The following is a 22,949-nucleotide window of genomic DNA, read 5'->3' as shown; positions in this document are numbered from 1 at the left end:
CAACCTCTTCCCCAAGGGCATGTGAAGTGCTCTTGAATCCACACAGGTGCCATGCAATGGGCATTGGGCATGCACGGAAGTGAAGATAGGTGCTTTCTGCTAGAGTTCGTTTGAAGGGAAAATGGATGATAAGGAGATATAGAGAGAGGAGAAAGCATTGACACTTACAAGCTTCTAAAACATAATTAAGTAGAAATAAACAAGAGAAGAAAAATGACACAACAGTGCAGGCAAGCAAGAGCTTCATGAGATCGAAGTGAGAGAAAGAAACAGTATATATTCTTTGGTACTTTATCTACTTTGTGAGAGGAAGTGAAATATTTTGCAAACTTTTTTTTTTCTTAAATAAAAAATGGATACCAACTACCTAGACAATGAAGCTGCTGCTACTACAGTAAGATTTTCTCAGACAATCAGGAAGAATTTGCCTATTGAAAGGAAAAAATGTATATGTTCTCTTCTCTGTATCTTTACTTGTTACTCAGGGCATTTATATAAAATCAGGAGATCTTTTTCTGTAAAACAGTCAAGCCTAACTGTTAGTTACTGGATGCCCAAATATAATTAGCAGGCATTTCAGAGAACCTTTAGACTGTCTTACCTCTTTCTTTTTAAGGTCCCTGAATTTACTGCCCTGCAATCACCAACTTCCCACTCCACTGAGACGTCCCAGTATGCACTGGGTTGCTGATGTCAGTAACATCACTGATCGGCGCTGGAGCCGGGAATCTGCCTATGAGGAAAAGGTAAGTTTGGTTTTATTCAACATGGAGCAGATCTCCAAGGTTTTCTTTCTAAATTCTTATTTTATATCTGAAGTGATTTAAAATAAGAATACTGAAAACATTAAGACTCTTCTTGTCTGCAGGTTGGATGAAATGCCTGCTAATTAGTAACTACGCCTACATGGGGCTTCCAGAGGCCAGTTAAAAAAAAAAAAAAGCAATAACAATAAATTAAAAAATAACAACAAGAAATCATACTTCAAAAGTTCTTATTCCACACTTGTATGTGTGAAGCTTCAGCCGAGGCATGCCGGTAGATGCAAAGACAACAGATTTGAAATGTATGCCTTTGTAATTAATTTCTGATAGAGTATGTTGAGCCAAACCAAAAACAAATACAAAAAGACTTAAGTTTATCTAACATATATTTAGGCCCTATATAATTTTCTAATAATTAATTCTGAGAGGGAAGCTATCTGCTAAAGTAAAATTTCAGTATGGTATGTTGTTTCAGTTCTGCTGACTCTTAAATTAGGATGGATAATAAGATTTTATTCCTTCAAAGCTGCAGAGAGTCTATGATGACGATGCAGGAGCTGTGAACTCCTATCTTCATGCTCATATCAGAGTACTTCAAGAAAAAAAGTGTCATGCAAATTTATTAAGTTTAAGCTAGAAACTAGGTACACAAAACTTAGATACAGTCAACACATTACCCCTTCAACTTTCTGTGGTGACAGAAGGAGGAGACAGAGCAAGTGCAGAATACAGAATAGCTGGGTCCTGAGAACAGAAGTGTCAACTACACGTGGAATTTGGAGATGCTCTGATTCCAATGCTAGCATTTCGTAAGTTTTCTTCAAGAACTCCCCAGCCATCACAATAAAGTAACGTGCAGAGTTGTTAACCTGGTTGACACTTCCACTGTTTGCCTTCCTCGTTACATTTACTTTGTGAGGTTGTGAGATTTGCAGGCAGCGTTATTCCAGCAACAGATTTCAAAGCCTGAATTTTTGCAGTAGATTTTTACAGTACAAAAACCAAAGCTCAGTAAGTCTTTTCCCCTCTGTTCACCCTATCTGAATACAGCTGTTCTAAGATAAGGGCTGGTCCTGCTTTGATCCGAACAAAAGCAGGTACTTGAAGCTGGTATCAATCGTTAAACAGATAATAGTAGATGTAAGTTCATATTTTATGGAAACAGCATACTTGTTCGTTGCTAAATCTTTAAACATGCAACACATCACACTATTACGTAACACCCAGAACACCTCTCCTTGCTGCATGCTACCTAATGAACAGACAAACCCCTATGCTGCAGATGCAGCATCATTATATCTCAAGAGTTAAATGTATGTACCATGAAGTTTTTCCAAGACTTTTACACTTACATTCTTGTATTGCTAGTTTTATTTACTATGACTGACTTCCCACTCTGGTCCACGTTGTGCTCTAATCCAAAGTAAGCAGCTACCCTGTGCAACAGCATTCTATGATAAGATGTCATTGGGGGAAACTTTTTTCTTGGAGCTCTGGAAGAAAGGAATAGTAGCTTTATTAAATAAACAGGAACAGTCTTGAATTTTTTTTTCCTATAAGAGTACAGTACTTACTCATTATTACCAATGAAATCTAAAATTTCCTGTTCTAATTTCAGCAGCATCATTCTGTCCCTGAAAATAAAAACACAGCAACTCACATATGAGACACTCCAATAACTCCAACTGTATTCATCTTAAGAATACACAGATAGTATCTATGATCAAGGAATGATGGAAGACTATAAACAGGACCATTAGGTGTCTAATACAGTATTTATTTATTTTTTGGAGAAAGTACTCATTTTCCACTAAGCTGTATTTTATTGAACCCCCCACTGTTCTCATCTCAGAAATCACAGTACAAAAAGCCTGCAAGTAATCTCTTCCTGGTACTATCAACAGAAAGTACAGTCATCAAGAAGGCTCAAAAGGGGAAAGAATGACTGGATTGGTTCTTGTTGGTCAGCATGGGCAGCAAGATTTGTAGAGGCCTCAACTGCCCCCTGAATTGTGAATCACAGGATCACAGAGAAACAGATTGAGTAGGTGCTGGTAACAGAAGGCATTCCTGCAACATACTTACAGCTGAGTAGTTAAAAGCTGGCACACACTGCAATGTGGTAAGATGTTAAGAGAATATAAAAAACTAAAAGTGAAGATGACTGAAATGAGTATCAGCTGAAACACCATAAAATAATCTTAAAAATGTATATGCCAATTTCAATATCTCATTAGCATATAATGAAACTAACTGTCAAAAGGTCATTGTTTGCACACATCAGCTGATATGATAGCAGGTAAACCCCCAGCAGGCCTTTGCCTATAAACTTCTTGTTTTCACTAGGATGATTTATGACTTCCAGTAGGGCTGAAGTAAGAGACTTCTGAGGCCAATGCATTCTAATTTTTCTAATGTTTTCTGTATAGGGCAAAATGTGTTGGTCCATTATGATTATCTTCTCTTTTCTGTTCTCTCCCCGACTCCTCCAATAACATGGACTACCCATGTATTATCACATTGTAAATCATAACTATAATCTAATCAACTAACAAATAACAGGAATATCTTTCACAAGAGCAGCACAATTCCACTAAGCTCATTTCTTGCCTTGTATGTTACGCCACAGATCTAGTATTAAACTGTTGAGGGAAAGAACAAACCAGACAGACAGCGTACTGCAAATTTCAAAGCAACAGAATCACACCAACTTTTCCTAACAAATGATGGACTTGGATTAGGTCAGATTTGGTTTCTGATGTGTAGACTGAAGATACATATGCCTATGATTTATATACTACATAGTAAAAGAAGCTGTCTATAAATTCAGTACAAGACAGGTTAAAGTGAAAGAAGGCAATCTGGAATCTAACAAGAAGATGCTAACTGAGTACACATTTTAAAGAGTATTAGAGTCTCTTCAGATAGAGCTGCACACAGACAGAACTCATTATTTGCTCATTAAACAGGAAAAGCATTTACAACAGGTCAGGGTCCTGAACCTGTGTTCATATAACACACAGACTACAGTAGATTGGTGTTTCAGATAGTTTTCACAACAGAATCTCATCCTAAATAACTGATGTAATGGTAAACATTTAAGAGGAAGAAAATAAAATAACAATAATAATAATGAAAACCAAAACAAACACACACCAACAAAACATGGTGCTATGCCAAAGACAGAAAAACTGCAAGTTGATTTTGCTAATGCTTACCTGGGATTGTTTTTTAATGTATTTACTAAAAATTCATGAAGATCTATACCAGTGGAATCTGTGTACTCTTGGCTGGAATCTAAAAGTAGGGTGGAAGAAAGCAGAATTACATTTTGAAAAAAAAACAATAAAAAACCACCAAACCTATCTTTTTCCTAATTCTTGATGAGCATTGTCTTTATGGATCAATACTGTTTAACTAGTAGACATGTTGCAACACTTGCAATTTCCAGAGAAAAGCTTTGAAGGAAAAAAAAAAAAAACCCACAAAACTGAAAAACCCTGTTTCTCTTAATTCTCCAATTCAAGCACAGCACAAGAGTCAAAAGCTTCAGTAACTCTGTCAGTCTTATTAACAAACTGCTTACATTTTGAAGGAGTATTTTATCATCTTCAGTCATCTCATTTCCATCCACCCTCCAAGTTTTCTCCAACATACCACCCTGCACTGCTGTATACACTTCCACGGACCAGTAGCTGGTATACACAAAGACTGGATGTTGCCCAAAGAAATACTGTAATTCAGTATGTTACACTTTAGCCTTCACTATTGTTACTCTGTAGTATTAAGAACCTTCATTTTATTGGTCTTGCTTTCCACAACATCACTTTCAGGAATTTCCTACAGCCTTCTGTCTTGTACTGGTTTCAGAACAAGAATAAACTATTTCCTAATAACAATTTGTGTCACTGAAATACTTCAACAACAAACCTTCCCTTTCACCAGCACATTCCAGAGTTACAGATCTCAGATTTATAAGCTACAGATGGCTTAATAATGTTGGAACTAGATTTCTTTCAAGAACTACGTAAGTGTCAGCCTATGCCCAACGTGGGCACAGCTCAAACTTAGGTGCCTCAGCCCTTGCTGTTCTAAGCCTTTTTGTGCTTAGCCTAGAATGGAGCACAGTCCTGGCAAATTAGCTTCTACTAGCAACAGGGGAGGGGACTATTGCACTAAGGAGCACAAAATTCATCGGACACAGAATATAAGCAGGCCTTTTTTTTAAAAAAAGGAAACAACAGCACAATTTTTTTGTTTTAATTTTTAGAAGGTGGGCATGCGCTACAGAGGTTGAGCAAGATGGCTCTAACACAACGCATTTGTTTCTTAAAGCATCATTTTGAAGACTGACATTTATAAATGCAGCCGAGTTCTGCACCCTGGTGCTTTTTGTTTCATGAATGCCTGGTTGCCAGCTGGGACAAGATGTACAGAAACGTCACATGAAGAAGGCCTCGTGGAATTGAGAAAGAGACAGGACAGACAAGTGCTAGCAGTCTCATGAAAAGGATTACTAGGTTTAAAGATATTTCCTACATACTGGTTGATGCAAGATTCCTAGATATGATTTCTGTCTCCTTTATTTAAACCAAGAGCTGCTCAGTGAATTTCCAACTTATATACAATGAACATGGCAAAAGATAGCATGGACAGAGACAGTAATGATTAATTTCTGCAGTTCTGTTCCAAGTAGAATAGGCCTTCAATCCAGACTGCAGGAATATTAACATGCATGCATCATACTTGTCATTCTAACTTATCAAGTTCAATCCGTACTCCAAAGGATTTGTATAGTCTAGATGCTACCAAAAGTATGAGTGTGAATGACCATATAGTCAGGTGAACAAGAGACAATGAAATATGAATCATCAACATGTGCAACAATCCCTGGTGGTTCATGCAAACAGAGCATTCTTAGACAGTGGAACGCTGAAGAAACGAACTTTCAGTCGTAAGAAAGCAATGTCTTTTTTTACATTTAAAAAACTCTTCCGTAAGACTTTTCCCATCAAAGTCAGACAAGATCATTAATAAATTCTGAAAAGTGATTAAAAATACAAATTAAAAGCAGAATGACAGATAGCAAACCTCTTGATAACATTTTTCTGTGCAATTTGTCACTGGACTTCTCCTTTTCTGTTTCATCTTTTGCAGGCTTTTCTTCTTTTTCACAACACTGTGACAACTGGATTTGAATTTTCTCCTGTCAAAAGTAAAAGCCAGTCATCATGAAAATTATTTCAAACAATGTGCATCTGCAGCAGAACTTTCTGCACTATGTCACCTGCAAAAATGAAGTAGTAACAAGGAAAGTAACTGTCTTCATTTTCTTTCTGCTCACACATATACTCTAGCCAAAAAAAATGAAGTTACTTACTAGCAAATCAAAAACTGTTGAGAAGACATAGAAATTAATATATATTTTAGAATTTTGACATATTTCCTGGCTCTGAATGGTATCAAAGTGAATCTAAAGTATCTCGAGATATAAAGAAAATATTCCAGTTTTCAGACAAATTTTATATACTGTGTTTTTATGCAGTGTGTCCATCGTCTACATTTCCCCCTCCATTACAGAATAAAACAAATGCTTCAATCTCTAAGACAGACCAGCATTACCAGATTCACACACACAAAGATAAATATTTAGAGTAGAAAATACCCAGGCTGAATTTGCAAATCTTAATGCAACCAAGGCCTCAATTCCTTTTGTGTATCCTGACAAAGTAGCTTTGTGTGCAGTCATCTCAGAAACCCATGTTTCTATACAGTATAGGGGAACTATCATGAAACCTGTTTCCAAGATAAAGCAAAATAGAGCTTTCTTTTTGTGACATAACAGTTCCCTAACTATTGAACAAACAACATCTTGTTCTTTGTGCCTCTTCTTGTCTTTAACTAAACTACTAATGAAGGACTATCATGTCTCAGACAGCAAAAACACAGTAAGATGAGAAATGGAGACAAATTCTTTATTGGAGTGGTCCCAAGAGGTGGAACACTGATCCTGACCTGTAACAGCACCGCGCCATTCCTTTTACCTGGAAGCTTCTCAAACATCTGCTTCGCTTCCCCAGAGATAACTGAGTTTATGCTGCCACCCACCCCATTGTAGAAGATCCAGTTCTTCCCAGCCCAGCTCACAGAGCTGCCCCACAACTATTTGCCTACCACTCTTCCATCCTGCAAACATAATCACAACTTATCAAGGCTAAAGACTGTTTCACATGCAAACACCTCTTTGCACAACCTCCAACAACACAAATTATTTGTCACTATAAAGTTAACAGTGACTGTTCACCCAGCAGCTATGCAGCTGCTACTTTAAAAAAGCATGGTGATTGTCCAATGAAGAGATTAATTGTGCCTCAGATGTACCAACAACATGCTAGTCTCCATTTTACAACACACATTGCAAAATTAAGTAAATTAAGATTTTTCATAGTCTCACTTTCTCTCATTACAATATTGATTGGATAGGTTTAGAGTATATAGGCAAAGTTAAAAATACATATATATCATATAGCAGTAGTTCAGTCAAAGGATTTCAGAGTAAGTAATCATTCTTATGCTCCTTTCTGCAACAAGAGCTAAACAAGGAGAGCCGTCTGAACAGCCAATTCCACTGCCACCAATTCTACTTCAAAGTGTGACAATGAACTGTGTACCAAAGGGCATTTTCTTGTGATTTCATGCTTCAAAACCTGTAGCACCTAATTAAGCATGACCTACTTCATGGGAAAGCCACTGAAAAATATTTTATCTTCTGTTCCTTAGAATTTTCATTTAATCCCACTATAGTGATAGCTGGCCTCTGTCAGTATACTGATTTCACAGGCTCTTTATTGTAAAGCAAATGACTTTCCAATCTCAAATCCTCATTGCAGCAGCATGAATTATCAGCAAATTTTGACTTAAAAAAACAACCCCAAACCAAACCCATCAAAATCTGAAAAATTTCTCCAGCTTAATACACTTGAATAAAGAGATAAGAGTCAAGAAGCATTACAGAGCAGTTACTCAAAGGATCTACATTCTGGGTTCTCAGCTTTCATCAGCACTCTCTAAAATCAGCTTGATCTGAATTTACACGAGTCAATTTAAACCATCACTACAGACTGTTTGTTGATTGTCACCTTTTGTTTTCATTTTTCCCACTTTGGGTTGTTTCATTTTGTTACAGAAGTTCTATTTGCTCATTACCCATATCAGTATCAGGGACACAAAACCAGCTTAGTCTTATTAAGAGCTAAAATTAACCATTCTGAACTAGTATTCGTACTTCATATATCAGTGTACAGAATCAGAACAACCCCAGCAGCTAAATTTAGACAAAGAATGGCAAAAGAATAAAGAATCACTGTATTACAAAGGTAAAATAAGCTGCATGTATTGCAGAGTGCTAAGGAGAGATTCCCACAAGGCACTGCAATAAATGGCACTTGCAGAGAATGCTTACTATGAGAGCCCGTGATTTTAAAGCATTAAATATATGGTGTCATGTAGTGCAAGAGTTCTAAAACAATCCTGATGACTTACATTTGAAATATGCTGTGGATGAACAGCTCATCAAATGAGGATTCTCTTCTCCTGGAATAAGATGCAGTGACACAGCTAAGCCCTACTGCTTCAACCCTGATCTGATCTCCTAGTCAGTGTTGGTAGCCTTACAGGAAACATTACAGGATTATAAATCACAGTACAAGGCATCAATTTTTCTGTTGTCTTTTTATCTCTACTCCACATGCTGTACTGCTGTTCCTAAGAATTGGATTTTTTATTACATTAGCTGGCCCAGTTTCAAAATTCCTCCAGTAAAATAAACTCTTCAAGTACATTATGGAAGGAATTATGAAGGGAAAAACACTCTTTTCTCAGTTCCAAGAACAAAACCTAAACAGAGACTTTGTGGCTCATTCTTGTGATGTTTAATTAGTTCGAGTTCTCGCATTCTTTCACTCTCCAAAACTGAAATGGATCCCCAACAGCAACAAATTCTCCCCCGCTTCTACTGGTTCCCTTTGCTTATTACAGAAAGTAAGACTTTTCACAGAAAGATAATAAATATGCTTCATGAGGAAGACATGAAGAATCATTTAACTTTTGTTAGGAGAGAAAACAAGAGCAGCACAAAAATCATTTCAGTGCCCATCTTCCATACCCAAACTATAACTGATAATAGCATTGCCTCTAAGGATACAGGTAAAGGCAGAGAAGTTGGACTTCAAAGCATTTTATATATTTTGTCCAGTATTTAGGATATTCTTTGAGTATATATTAAGAAATCAGTCTTCAGCAATACCTCAGGCATGCATTAAGAGAACCACCAGCAATTATTAATAACATGCATAAATTTACTCAAAACACCAAAACTTAAAACTGCTTACATCATCTAAATAGAAAGCTGTTAAGTTGCGCTGCGTATCAACCAGTTTTTCTGCTGTCTTAATGAAGGCACACAGCATTAGCTACCGCACACTGTAATGCAGAAAGCTGGAAGAACTAGCAAAGCCTCTTTGCATTCCCTGATACCAGTCACTGGAGTTCAGAAGAGCCAGAAGCAGCAGATTCTTTACCAGGTATCACCATCCCTATTAAAGCTGTACTGTTTTTTTAAAATTAAATATGGTATCTACATATTTAAAGAGCACCCAAAAGACTTTTTTTTTGAATAGCAAGTTACTTCAAATTGTTTCAGAAACTTCAGTAATGCGACTTTTACCTGGAGGTCCTGTGATATTTCAGCTGTAGGAGGTGGTGGATACTCTTCACATACAGCAAGGCTCCGAACTAACTTTAACTTTGTGTTTGACTAAAGGAAAGTATGTAAAATTAAAAACTATGGCTTATCAAAGTTCTACAAAGATACCACAAGCTGTTATTTTTTCCATTCAAGTTATTTAAAACAAACTGGCTGAGAACGGCATTTTTAATATTTTGAATAAATTACTTCCTTTAGGAAGAAAATACCAAAGCAATCGCAGTTTTGAAGGCACTATCAAGCACAACAGAGCACATCTAATGGGAAGTAAATTAAATCTTTGGGAACGTGTTTCTGTCCATAACAATAAAAAGCCACCAAAAATATAAAGGCAAACCACAGAAGCAGACAACTAGGCAAGACAAAAAAATCCAACAAAATAAAACAAAGCTTCATTGCCAGAAAAGAAAGGGCAAAACTAAAGGCACTGTTCACAACGTAACAAGGCTTCATATCAAGCACGGAGGGCTTCCTCAGCATGCTAGCACACAAGTCTACTGTACCTTCGACCTTTTTGCTGTCTGTCCAAAAGCCTGCACTGGCCGCTGAACGATAGGCACAACAGAAAAGGTTTTATTACACTTAATAGTTCAACTTATTCATGAAAAAGTCTGCATAACAGAGAAAGCTTTAACAGTTATTACTGATGTGACGGTCAAGACTATGAAAGCAACAGCAGGTGCTTTTGGCTGAAGGACTGTATGCTTTCCCTTCTTCATTGTGCTTATTCTCAAGATCCCTTTCCCCTTTTTTAACAGAAGACACTTATAAAAAAAGATGTAGCAAAAGAAATCTAATAAATAGTAAGTATTAATCTCACTCACTAAGATCCAAGTAGTTAAAACTCCCTGCTATCTCCTGCATTTAAAATTCTCATGTCCCAATTTCCTTGGCAACATGAGTTTGTTTTGATAAATTTTCCTCCTATTCCTGAAACCCATCTGGAAAATGATGGTATGGAAGAAGAAGGAAGAAGAAAAAAGCCCCTAAAAGGCAATTAATATATGTTCTAACTCTTATTTCATGTTTTATAGATAATTAAAAGATTGGGAGCTATAAAGAACAACTTTGAAATGGGTTGCTGACCAAAAGTTTTGCTTTAGATAAGTAGTTTACTACCCATGAATGCTCTCTCTTCTGAGATTCCTTCTCCTATTAATAGTTTCTTTTAAAATAAGAACATTACCACCGTTTTAGGACAGCATGCATCACTGAAATGTACATTCAAAGCCAAGAAGCATTTGACAGGTTTTTAACAGCAGAGTTTGAACAAACTCCAATGATAGCTATGCAGGCACAGAGGCACTCACAGTGCTGTAACATAATTTAAGTACTGGTTTCACTCTGGAACTCAAACTGATGAATATACAAGCCTTTAATAGAACTGGTTTCACTAAGAGTAAGCCTAATATTTGTATGTGAAAAATAACATCCATAACACCATTTCAGATCTTGTTTAATGGACAATATTCCGTTTTATGAAAAGCTATGAAAGAAGAACAGCTATTTTCTGTCACTTTCCTCAAGTATCAAGTGTCTTTCTTGCCCCAGCTTCAGTGAAGAGCAGAAGGGCTGCTCATTTAAATATTGCTCACTTACTGTGTAAAGGACTTGAAATAGCTGCACTGAAAAGCAAACTGATCTGCTACCTCTTTAAAAGAAAAAGAAGAGCTTGCTGAGATTCTGAGCAAAGACAGTTCAGCTTTTCCTATATCTTCAACAATAGAGACAGCCTTGTTGGTGTCTGAAAAACATTCTGTCCTTCTATCAGCTCTGCTACAAGTATGCATAGTTTATTGAAAGCTGGCACTTTGTGTATCCCAAGCAAAGTTTGCATCATATCAAGCTACTGAGCTTTAGGAATGGGATGATTTCCCAACCTTTACCAATTAATCCCACACTAATTACCCTAGGTGAGATCAAGTATAAGGTACTGAGTGTAGTAAATGAAAGTATTTGAATACTTTGCTGCTTGGCTTCATGAGCACATGACAATTTTTAGGGACCAATCCAGTAGCAGCCGCACTGGGGAGAGCTGGGGATAGGGGAGAGGGAGACCCTCTCATGCCTGAAATGAATCCAACCTCAGAGTTGCACATGAGATGAATGTCATTCAACCCATCATGTTAAGACCTGTTATCTGACAACCAAATCTTTTTATGCCCCGTAAAACAATTCTTTAACAGGCCTCAACTCCTTGCTTTCCTGTATAATTTCAAGAATATCAAAACCTGAAGTACAAGCCCCCATGTCCAGCTGTAACTGTGAGGGATAAGTGCCGGACTAGATTTGGTATGGCTGGATTGCATGGACAACTCATGTGAGAAGAAGTCTATGCTGCAAGGTCTCTGCCTGGAAATACAAAACCAAAAGTCCTGGGACATGAACAGTAACTTCACTCATGAAACTCTAAGATGATTGGACCCAGATCCTTACTTGTACAAAACTGGAGCAGGGGAGAATAATCACATCTCCATTGGAGTTCCAGGACAGGAACATGTTGTAGCTCCATGAATTTTTAGTTCTGCTCCAATTCCTGTATTTCCTAAGTTTTGCTCCTATACTGCATCTTTACATTCTCATTTGTGAAAACCAAACATTTTTTAGCTGCTTTAGAGTATCTAATTCATAGTGAGTTAGGCAATTTTATATCTGCAGCTCTGAAAGAGTTTTACCAACCTGAGAAAACACTGTGTTAATGAAAGATTAAAAATATATTTATGCCCCATAATTAGTAATTTTGGACAGGACATCAAGACACTTTAAAAGCAAGTGTTACAAAAAAAAATGGCATAATGAAAACATTGATCAGGTTTTTGTCTTAAAGAAGAAAACTGTTGAGATGAAGTACTATGCTTCATTTCCAACTAATTAACACAATGCAATCAGCAAAGTAAAAACGGAAGTTAAGATCGCTTACCAAACACATACAGTCAAATACAACCAGGGGCTTTCAGAGGAAGTAGCTGACAATTTTTTCCTAACTACCCCACACTTCAATTACACCAAATACAAAGTAAAGGTCTGGCACATTAACATGCCTTCCTCTGTCATTCTGTGCTATAAAGAAACTGAATAAAATCAGGTCAGGCACAAGAAGGCAAACACAGGAGTGTGAAGAATCTTGAGAAAAGGTCTGTGTATTTCTGATTTACTGCTTGGACATTTCAGAGGACAGACCTGAACAAAAGAGGTTTTTACCTTTCTACTAAACTGACTTTAAAACCACTTAAGTGTTAGAGTCCTACCTAACGACTGTACATAGCTTTGCAATGACAGAAAAAACAGCATGATCTATGGTTACTTGCTGTCCTGCACTGGTGAGTTCTGACAGCAATTTTCCATGACACAGGAGAAGGTGACTAATGATCAAAATTGGAAAAATAGTTTCACCATTGGCTACAGAAGCATTTTCAACAGTTCAGAAGCTGAACAGAGTCTATCCAATCATGGGCCTATTAAAAATCAGTAAGTCACATTCTGGAAACAAAGACAGGTTAAAATCTGAAGAGATCAAGACAGCTGAGAATGAGGCTGAGAAAGACTTCAGAGAACTCAGCTGAGGAACAGAGAAACAAGAGGTCTGTGCCACTCTTACACTACTTAAAAAGATTGGGAAAGATACCCCTGTACTCTAATGAGACACTTTTCACATTCCCATTGTACATGACAGCAAATTGGTTACTTGTGCAAAACATCTCAAAAGTCTAGAATTTAGTCAAAGCTGTTTGTCAAAATATAATGGCCTGTGACACAAACTACAGAGACCCAGAAGCATACAAACTGTGGTAGGCTTAGGAACAATCGTAGCTAGTTTCTTACTTGATTGTAAATAAATTAAATTGCAACTTAGAAAGCAAATGTGTAACATACATATTTGCACTATCAGCTACCACAGCACAAGTGACATTAACTTTTACAGACTGCAGTTACACACAGTTGTGAAGCCCTACACTCACTAGGCTCCAGTCACAACTGACTGTGTCCCTACTACTCCTGAAATCAGTGCTCTCAGACAACTAGCTTGATTTTTAATTACACCATTCATGTTATGGCAATGTTCTGGTTCTGACGGAGACTCCTGGACACAACACCCACATTAATACTAAGTGAAAGACAGTAGAACTGTCTGCATCAAAAAGATGTTTTCTTTACATAGCTGTAGAGTTCCTGGTGCGTATGCTATGTGCAGGCTACATAATTATCTCTGCCACCCAAGAACAAAACCAACCAACCAAAACCTCTGCCAAAGAAGCCAGAGCTTAAAGCAAAGCTCGTAACCATGGACAGTTTCATTTCTCTGTGCAGGAATGCCTGTTTGCAGAAAGACAATCTGCCACTTGAGCCTCATAAGCTTCTACACTACTTGTTGAATGAGAAAATGTGAATGAGATTCTTCCAAGTTACTGAACTGCTGGAAATCACACACATTCATTTTTCATGATGACTACTGGAACGTTCCATTGATTAAAGAGATTACCAGCTTTAATATCTTCCCATGTTTCAGTAGTTGCTTCTCATATGTTACAGGCAAAGTACTTCACTTTAATGACTTCATTTTTCCATAAAGCTATCTGTTTACACTGATACCAGCTTTAATAAAGTCAGGAGATATTAAAGAGTAGAACTGTGTTATTACAGTAGTTGACAAGATTCATTTGGAAGCAAATAAAACTAGCAGATAAGGCTTACTTCACTCAGCAGAATATTGAATTGCTAGTCATGAACAAAGCTAGTCCCAAAAGAAAGTTTTATTCAATTCTCAGTAACAGGAATCTAATAAGCCACTCTCCTGTTTTTGCAGCCCACAAAAGAATACTGGCATACTCCATACCCTCATCACCATTTTTATCGTAATTTTTTTTTTTTTTTTTTTTTTAATTAACCACCCACAGATGGAAGAATTCTTATAGAAAGTTAATTTCTTCTCCAACACAAGCTTCTATGTCTTCTTAGAAATCTGACTTTCTCTAGGCCTCAGCCAGGAGTCAGCCAGTTTGTCCCATGCGACAGTCCCATCTTCTGGGGCTCCTGAGCTTACACAGTACGAATCTCAGAGGTATCAAACACGCTGCCACACGTCCTTAACTGGTGCTAACACTGGTGTGTTCACTTTCTTAATACGAGATGATTTCACAGTATTTACCTCCTGTACATCTTACTCAAAATTTGATGCCACAAGTTTCTGTAGGTGTATCTCCTACCTTGCAAAGATCATATATTTATACATACCTACTTTCCTGTTAGGACAACCTAACCTTTCCAACCTGACAGCTTGCACACCACAGCTGTCAAGTGGGGGAATACTGAGGAAAAGAGAAGGTGCATAAGTACTGGCTGCGTCCAAGATGGGATGAAAGCTCACTGTTTCCCTCCCCACTGATGCAGGGAGAATAGCTGGACCCAGATTGCTGATTTGATTCCTCTAATATCCAGGACTTGGATCACTGACATCTGATTACTTCAGCCTCATGCGGGACAGCTATTCTGTAAGAGTTAAACCTGAGCCACCCATAGCTCAGAATCCCTGGGTTGGTCACTCCTATGCAGGGTAGGCATGCTGAGCTGTTCTGTAGTGCTTTATCCATACTACCAACACTCAATATTTCAGTGTCTTGAACAAATCCTATTATTCTATATAGTTTATTCTCAATACAGCAAATTCTCTGAAATACAGACAATACAGAAACAGCTGAAGATGTTTGAACTGCCAAGTTTTCCTCTTGTTCTGCTATAATAGAAAAGCCTTGACTTAGCTTCACATGTGCACTCATGAAAACATAAATAACAGACAACCTGTCTGGTTCCTGTGAAAACCACTTATCCAAATCAATCAAAAATGACTGACCTTTTATTTATATATATATATATATATATATATATATATATATATATATATATATAAAAACATAAACAAAGAAGTGGATAAAAGTTCTACTGATCTGTGTCAAAGCAACATGTAAGGAGATCACGACAAAAATGAGAACACAATTAGAAAGACTCATTTAACACAATACATCAGTGAAAAATAAAGAGAAAAAGCTTCTTACCGGCATATTGTTTTTGCTATCAGGGCAATTTTCATCCTTTTCCACTTGAATCTGCTCTTGACTTCCTGATTTTATAAGGTTTTCAACTGGATCTGTATCTTTAAATTCAGCTTCTGAACCCTTCATTGCATCAGTTTCATCTTTTACAGTAAGAATATCAGACATCCTCATTAGAAAAGATTATTTTAAAATTCTACAAGAAACACGGAACCTTCAGGACAAAGAAAAAGTGAATCACTGTGTAGTTTTTTTTTTTTAAAGAAATACACATACCTAAGCAGCTATCCAAAATAAAGTTATTTTGCTGTGAAGATTTGCTTTCCTATTACATTCTTCCTGTCTCATACCAGAAGCAAGGAGTGATCATTTTTCATTTTACCACTTCTACCAGAAGCACATCATGCCACTTTCTATATGAGAGAACTAAGCACCACACTGTTGGATGACACTTGCAGATTTTCCTTTCTGTATTTTAAAAACAAATTTCTTAAGCATTCCAATGCTCCAAATCAAGTTAGATTCCAATAGAAACAAGGAGAGATTTACTGATTTGAAAGGAAGAAAGAATTACACATAAAGAGTTGAGAGTAAGTAGATAAATTACAATGAATCAAGCGTGCAAACACAGATGAGTTTCATTAAAATTTTAAGCTTTCTAATTGTCAGTAAACAATGGCACAGGTTCCAAATGCAGGAGCTCTCTTACACATTACATGTAGTGAAAATAGCCTTGATATTAAATTAAGCACTCTCTCAGAAGTAAAGATAGACAGAAACAGCAATTACTATGAAAATTATCAACAGTTATTAGTAACAATCAATTATATAAAGAGAACTCTAATGATTAGAGCCAATAATGGAACCACTCTAATTTTCCCAATGAAATACTAAATATAATTTATTCCCATTACTTAATTGGAGTAGAAGATGTAAAACCAAGAATATTCAATTTCTTTAAGAAAACAAAGACTATGTTCTACATGCTTCAAGCCTTCAAATAACGTACAGAAAAATCTAAGTAAGTATTTGGATTTATTACCTGATGTGTCCTACAGTTTGGGGATTGTGGTTTCCCACAAAAATAAAATAGAATAATCCAAAGTTCCTTTTCACAGTTGTCAATGAAGATGTCAGTTGTAATGAACCATCTGGAATCTGGCAGGAGTCCCATGTCCTTATCCCCAGTGTAAAGTCCCGGACAGAACGATGTTGTCTTGAATCAGCAAGAACATCCCTTTCAAACGCCTAAATAAACAAACACATTAAAAGTATTGACAACTGAAACACACAATGATTTTATTTGGGGGTAGGGAGGGGTGTGACCAATCCAAAAACTTGAATATCCATTTAAAGAAAAAAAGCACATTTCTCACATGTATTCATTCTACTTGCTTTGCCTGTAGCAGCAGTAATAGTTTTCATCAGACTTGCATTTCAGTGCTGCAGAGTTACAAAGTAGTCATAATAAGCTTTCTGTTGGCATCCCAGTGAAACTGTTCCTATAAAAAAGGTATCCTCCCAAAGTCTGAAAGACAGTTAACAAGAAGGAGCAACAGGCCGTGAAAGCTCAGAAAACCTTCTAAGTATAAGCAATTCTCTCTTCATTGTTGTTAATCTACAAGCACAGTACATAATCTATATTTCAGGCATCTGGAATTGTAGAAGATACTTTTATTCAACTCAAGTACGTGCCCTTGATCAGGTTTTACAAATTTCTAGAACACCGACAAAGTTCCATCTTCCTTCTTTGCAGATTTGCTTTCCTGAGAAATAAATAATGCCACCACCCACAAGGGTGTGTGTTTGAAGGGGCAGGCAACAACAGCTATCAAATACCAAACAAAATGTATCCCAGGGATGTGGCAGAAATATCCCAAAGCCAAGAACTGCAGCTCAACTCTGAAAGACATGCTGAAATAAAGCTTACCAGGATCTCTGTACTGTGTTCCCCAAACGCGTATCTCACAACTATTCCGGGGCTTATCATAAAAGCAGTACAAATGACAGTGAACACCAAGAATACCTTCTGCTTCCCCAGCTGAACTACTCAATTTCCATGTGAGTAACAGGATAATTAGAACAGTTTCAGGAAAACAAACCAACAAGTGAAAAACATCCAAACGTTTAAAGTGAAATGAGAAACAAATGAGCCATTTCTTCTGTGGTTATGAAGAATTTCAACCAATCTAAGTACAGAATCCGCACTAAGCCATCCCCTTTCAACACGAGGAGCTGCAGTACATGCAGGAAGACGGGGCCAAAAGACATATCCTGAATATCTTCAGTGCCTCCCACATGCTGCATCTTAGCTCAAAGGGATGTGAAAAATGTTGTGTGCTACGAGCTTGCTAGAATGAGATTAATACCAATCTTCTGTGGCCATGTGACAGTGCCCAGCCTTTCAGCAGTTCTACTGCTTTGTCAGTATCACCATTCTGCAAATGGTTTCACATAAATTCATGTCACAGAAGCTAGCTAAATACAGAACTCTACATTACAAGAGAAAAAGCCATATCCTGTTTCAACAACTACCTACAGAACTGAAGTTAGCAAGTAGGATTTACAACGAAACGAAAGAAAGCAAACACTTCACATTCCACAACAGTAAGTCTCACCAGCTTGTAAACAAATTGCTTTGTATATAATAAGATATTAAATCCTTATCCTGGAAAATGGTGACTGTAAAAACAGCCCAAGGCAGCACTTCACAATATACAAGCATGAAATGAAAAACTGTATTCCTGGCCTCCTCACCACCCCCTAAAAAGAACCAAAAGCCATCACCCTGCAAAAGAGATTTGGCGAGGAAAGATTTTAAGTGATCATTTAAACAGCATTTGACATTTCACTTCTTCTCCTTAACTGCTAAGGGATGGATCTTAATCCACGCTCACTCATCGCTCGAGTATCTGAGCTGCACTTGTGCCTCAGCACCACTGAGGGGATGGCAGCGGTGTGCAGAGCGAGGCAACACACAGACCGTGTTCCCCAGCCACAGATCAGTTTCAGATCTCAAGCAACAGAGTTTGATAAATACAAGATACTACAGATGCTTGGGCTTAAGGAAGCATGGAAAATAAAGAGGCCTGGCCGTGTTTTCAAAACATCAAATCGTTAATGGAGGGGAAAGGATTAGAGATGAAAGAACAAGCTGGAAATAAACGATGACAGAAATGCAGGGAAGGATAAGCGGAGCTGTTCAGTTGCTGAGTTTGTTTTCCAGACGATCCAGATGGTGATTTAAGACTTAGGAAGGCGCTCACACAAACCTTCGACGTTTACACAATTTGAATACAGATGCTTTTCAGTTTAACTGACAGCATTTAAATCACATTTAGAAAAAGTGTTTTAAAAGATTACAGGCTGAAGAAAAAAAGATTATGTCCAGTTGCACATATAATCCCAGAAATTAAAATCTAATTTACCTCCTACACACTACCCGGGTCACAAGCGCAATGACAGTAATCAGTACTGCCTCCATACATATTGAAAGTTCTTTATTTCTTTATTTTTCCCAAGTCCACTTTGGTCTCTTTGCAACACCATTTTAAAAACATATACCAAAAAGGGTTACCAGCATTCACCTCAGTGCAACTCATACTGCAAAGATCTATGCGCTTGCTTTTGGCAATCCAGAAGATTAGTACATAAAAAATCCTTGTTTTCTAAAGCAACCTAACTGCAAATAATCCTATCAATTGCTATGAACAGATTTATCAACTGCAGACAGATTTAAAGCCTGCCAATTTAGCCTCTGATTCAGATTAACAGCAACAGATACAAACAGAAAACTGAATCTTGGCCTACCTAATTTTTCCTTAAAAAAAAAAAAAACCCAAACAAACAAAAAACCCACCAGGGATTCACTGAAATCCATAGGGCAATCTTGTGATTTGTGAGCCACAAGAGTGAGTTACTTGGATAGCATCCCACCACCAAAGTTCCTTATAATTCAGACAAATTCATAGCTGAGATCATTCAATTCTAGTTTCTATTATTACACAGGTTGGATTAAACAGACTTAAGTATTTTTATGCGCTGCAACAGACCACAGACACCCTTCTGAACAGTCCAGACAAAATATAAGTTGAAATGCACACTCTTCCCCTTTTTCATCATCTAGATAACAGTATACCACAGATCACCCTAAATTCTTTCATTTCTCCTTCTGAAAAGCAGTAATCAGTTAGTCCAGACAATTGTTCTGAACGTGCTCCTTTTCAGAGGGAAAACTGCCATTGTAAGTTGTGAGATGAAAGCCTTGTGCAAGGAAGGCATACACTTTTCAGTCAGAAAAATAAAAAAAACATCAATGCTGTGCTTTTACTGCCTTCTTTTCTGTAATCCAAAGTGCAAGTGACTAAAAAAGACATCAAAAGAAGTCATTAAGCAAAACTACTGAATTTTATGACAGAATCATGACACACATAAAACCACTGGATCTTTTGTTTCAGTTTCTGACTTGAAAACCATCATTTGCAAAGTGCTAAATTGACTTGTAATGAGTGAGGATATTTCTGGGAACAGGATCTACTCAACTTAATCCAATTTCTGTAATAGGCATCAAGACTCCTATCTGCTCCTTGTTAGGCAATGAAGATAAAGATAGGAAGCTTTGCTCTGCCCAGGATGGAAGAAATTGATTCTTTTGAAAAGAAGATGAGAGAAAAGGTGATTTTCCATTCCTCTTGGAAGCAATTATTGATATCATGATGGTGAAAAAACCAAAAACACATCAAAAATAAACAACAATACAGCACAGCTGACAAAATAACTGGTATCCATCAAATACAGGGCAGGAAATTGGATTAGAAGTGTGCGGGGTTGAAATCTACATTCAACACACAAAGCAGATACACTGCCAGTAAAATGGGCAAATGAAAATTTACTTCTTAAATAAGCTTATGCTCGTCAGCTATTTCAACAAGTCTAAAGAATATCTGCTGCTGTGTACAATATCTATCTCATTTTTATTAGTTTTAAGTAGTTTATCCCCTAATCTGATAGTCAAAATCACAGTCAGCACTAAGTTCCCAGTTAGAATTGCTGCAAGTGATTCAGAAATCTCCAAACAGCGTGCAATTGTTTACCTTGTCTCAGTGCCCAACAGTTGCTCTAGTTTATACAGTTACATTTCTCCCCAGGAGTCAGAAGTTGCTTTAACTGTATTATCTGAGTAGAAAAGGCTGGAACTCAGTTACCTGTGTGTTGTATCCCTTAGGACAGACAAGTTCATGTTAAACAGTATGGAGGAAAAAAAAAAGTAGAAAAGAGCATATTAGAGTCTGAGGCAGAAATGGCTGGGAGCTTCTGACCATCCTAGACTAGCTCGCAGTCCTAGGAAAGACAGGTGAGATACAACACCAAGTAGCAGCTGGGAAAAAGTAATTGCAAACGTTCAGGCACAGAGACAGGCAGGAAGCTAGTCCGGTATTTGCCCCAGCTTTTCATGTATATGTTGGAAGTGTATTCCTTTGCTACACAGTTGCTGTGCATTTTCCACATACAAACAGAAATTGATTTTCCCTGGTATGTCTGCATCCCCTGTAAGTGCTCAGGGAACACTTCATAATTCCAAAGACTCCACGGCTTTCAGAAGAAGAAACCCAGGTAAGATGAACATACAGAATTTTGCTGATCAGCAATCGGGACTCCTCCCATCACTGCTATGAGAACCATCTTCACCATCAGATGAAGTAAAGAGACAGAGAATAGAAGACTTGCCATACAACAAGAGCTTTTCCAGACATTTTTCATCTCAATTATTTTAGGCAAAATTTAAATACAATATAAACATATTTAAGTTAGCATCATAACCTCAGGGTTTGTATGAGTAGAAGAAACATCCGTCTGCTTGACTAACCAAAAACACAAAGAACTCACTAATGTTTCTTTGTTAGAATGAAAGGGAAAAATGTTTATGCCTTAAGCAAAAAGATATTGATCAAAATTATCTCATTCTTATGAGAATACAAATTACAGCTATAACTGAAAGAATTATTGCGTCTAGCTACTGCTTAGATCTCTGAAGTTGTTGGACAAACTCAAAATGGAACTACTTAATTTTAGCCAGTAAGACCAATACTTTGGGCAGGTAAATCATCAAATAAACTCAGTGGTGCTACCAAAGGAAGGTCGTCTTTTTTCCTTTCTCTCCCTGTACTTCTGCCCATGCTGCTGGGGCACAGTTCCACCCTTACACCAACTCCCATGTCTGCTAAACTTTTCCATGCTGTGATTCAACAGCAAGTGACTGAAAACCATCAAGCTCTTTTTCTACGGTAAGATTTTGCTGGCTACTAAGTTACAGTGGTGCACAGAGGAGTTGTTACTTGTGCTAGTCTGCATCAAGTTAGCAACAAAAGGAACAGAGAGAGAACTCCTCCCTCCTTTTATAGAGGCAAGTTTTGTGTCAGCAATACCACAGTGGTCAATTAAGGACACTCTTCAGTAGCATCAGTGCAATTATCTATGTGGAGATGTAGATTAATATTTTTAGATAAAAACAAAACAAACCATCTATTAACCAACAGTCAGTTGATGATTCCCAAGACAAAGAATGGGCAAGATGACTGGCACCTGCCTTAGGAGCAGACTAAGTCCCTTCTGGGAAATTCTCCCTAGGAGAGGGGCAGAAAGCAGAAAGGAGAACAGAAAGAGTAAAAGGAAAGGAAAATAATCAAAAAGATACAATCCTGAAACTCCCAACTTGGAGAGTAAAGGATTGCAGCGGGAGCCACAATTCTCCCTCCTGCCAGCAGGGCAGGCAACGCTCACAGATGCTCTGAGAGCAACAAGGCAGGCTCTGCAATCCATGTTTTGCTCTCCTTCTCTCACAGCTTTACCACTGCAGGCCATGGGTTCAAAGGCTTTCTGAATTCACTGCACAGATTTTATGAAAACACAGCAGTTGACCTAATAACTAACATTTAGCATAAAATTCAAAGCAAATGTGTACAATTATCAAATAAAGAAATTGGAATTGTTGACAGCCAGCTGCTCCCATCTTCCAGACAGCCAACAAGTAATTCTGCACATACTTTCTACATGATCTCCTATGTTCTAAGGTCGAGAACCATCAAATGATTTAAAAAGGAGCAAGGAATGTTGGGTTCCTTATTCAACAAGGATATGCAGAAATGACTAATAGTGCAGCATTTGAATAAGAACATCCTCCTTTTTTTTGAAAGTGTGAATCAAAAAACAAGTTGTTTATATTTATGTACTAAAAAAATGCTGTAGAAATGAATCCATGATTCACTGACCTTAATACATACGATTGACAGATGAATACTTTTCTGAATACTACACTCTACAGTTTTTTTAAAACTTGTACAGAGTTAACATTGGAATGCTATTTATTGCATTAGC

The 22,949-nt window shown here is 37.4% G+C and overlaps 1 protein-coding gene across 10 annotated transcripts in view; it reads right to left on the bottom strand.

Moving 5' to 3' along the window:
* R3HDM1 (R3H domain containing 1) overlaps positions 1 to 22,949 on the bottom strand; it is a 66,374-nt gene that overhangs the window by 26,091 nt on the left and 17,334 nt on the right. For 2 of the 10 annotated variants that reach the window (XM_042827416.1, XM_042827417.1), the window contains exons 2-8: positions 16,618 to 16,823; positions 15,579 to 15,789; positions 9,490 to 9,579; positions 5,856 to 5,970; positions 3,983 to 4,061; positions 2,339 to 2,398; positions 2,117 to 2,257 (exon numbers count right to left, since the gene is read on the bottom strand). In XM_042827416.1, coding sequence (XP_042683350.1) covers positions 2,117 to 2,257; positions 2,339 to 2,398; positions 3,983 to 4,061; positions 5,856 to 5,970; positions 9,490 to 9,579; positions 15,579 to 15,749 — 656 coding nt within the window. In that variant the 5' untranslated portion in view covers positions 15,750 to 15,789; positions 16,618 to 16,823. Of the gene's footprint in view, positions 1 to 2,116; positions 2,258 to 2,338; positions 2,399 to 3,982; positions 4,062 to 5,855; positions 5,971 to 9,489; positions 9,580 to 15,578; positions 15,790 to 16,617; positions 16,824 to 16,951; positions 17,483 to 22,949 lie in introns of those variants that run through there. The other 8 variants (XM_042827423.1, XM_042827424.1, XM_042827414.1 and 5 more) reach the window with 8 other exon arrangements.

The sequence above is a fragment of the Centrocercus urophasianus genome, unplaced genomic scaffold (assembly GCF_019232065.1).
Source record: "Centrocercus urophasianus isolate 14NV4802_14NV808 unplaced genomic scaffold, USGS_Curo_1.0 seq_28, whole genome shotgun sequence".
In the NCBI taxonomy this organism is placed as follows: Eukaryota; Metazoa; Chordata; class Aves; order Galliformes; family Phasianidae; genus Centrocercus; species Centrocercus urophasianus.
The sequence above is the reverse complement of the archived record's forward strand: the minus strand, read 5'-3'. Positions and strand labels throughout refer to the sequence as shown.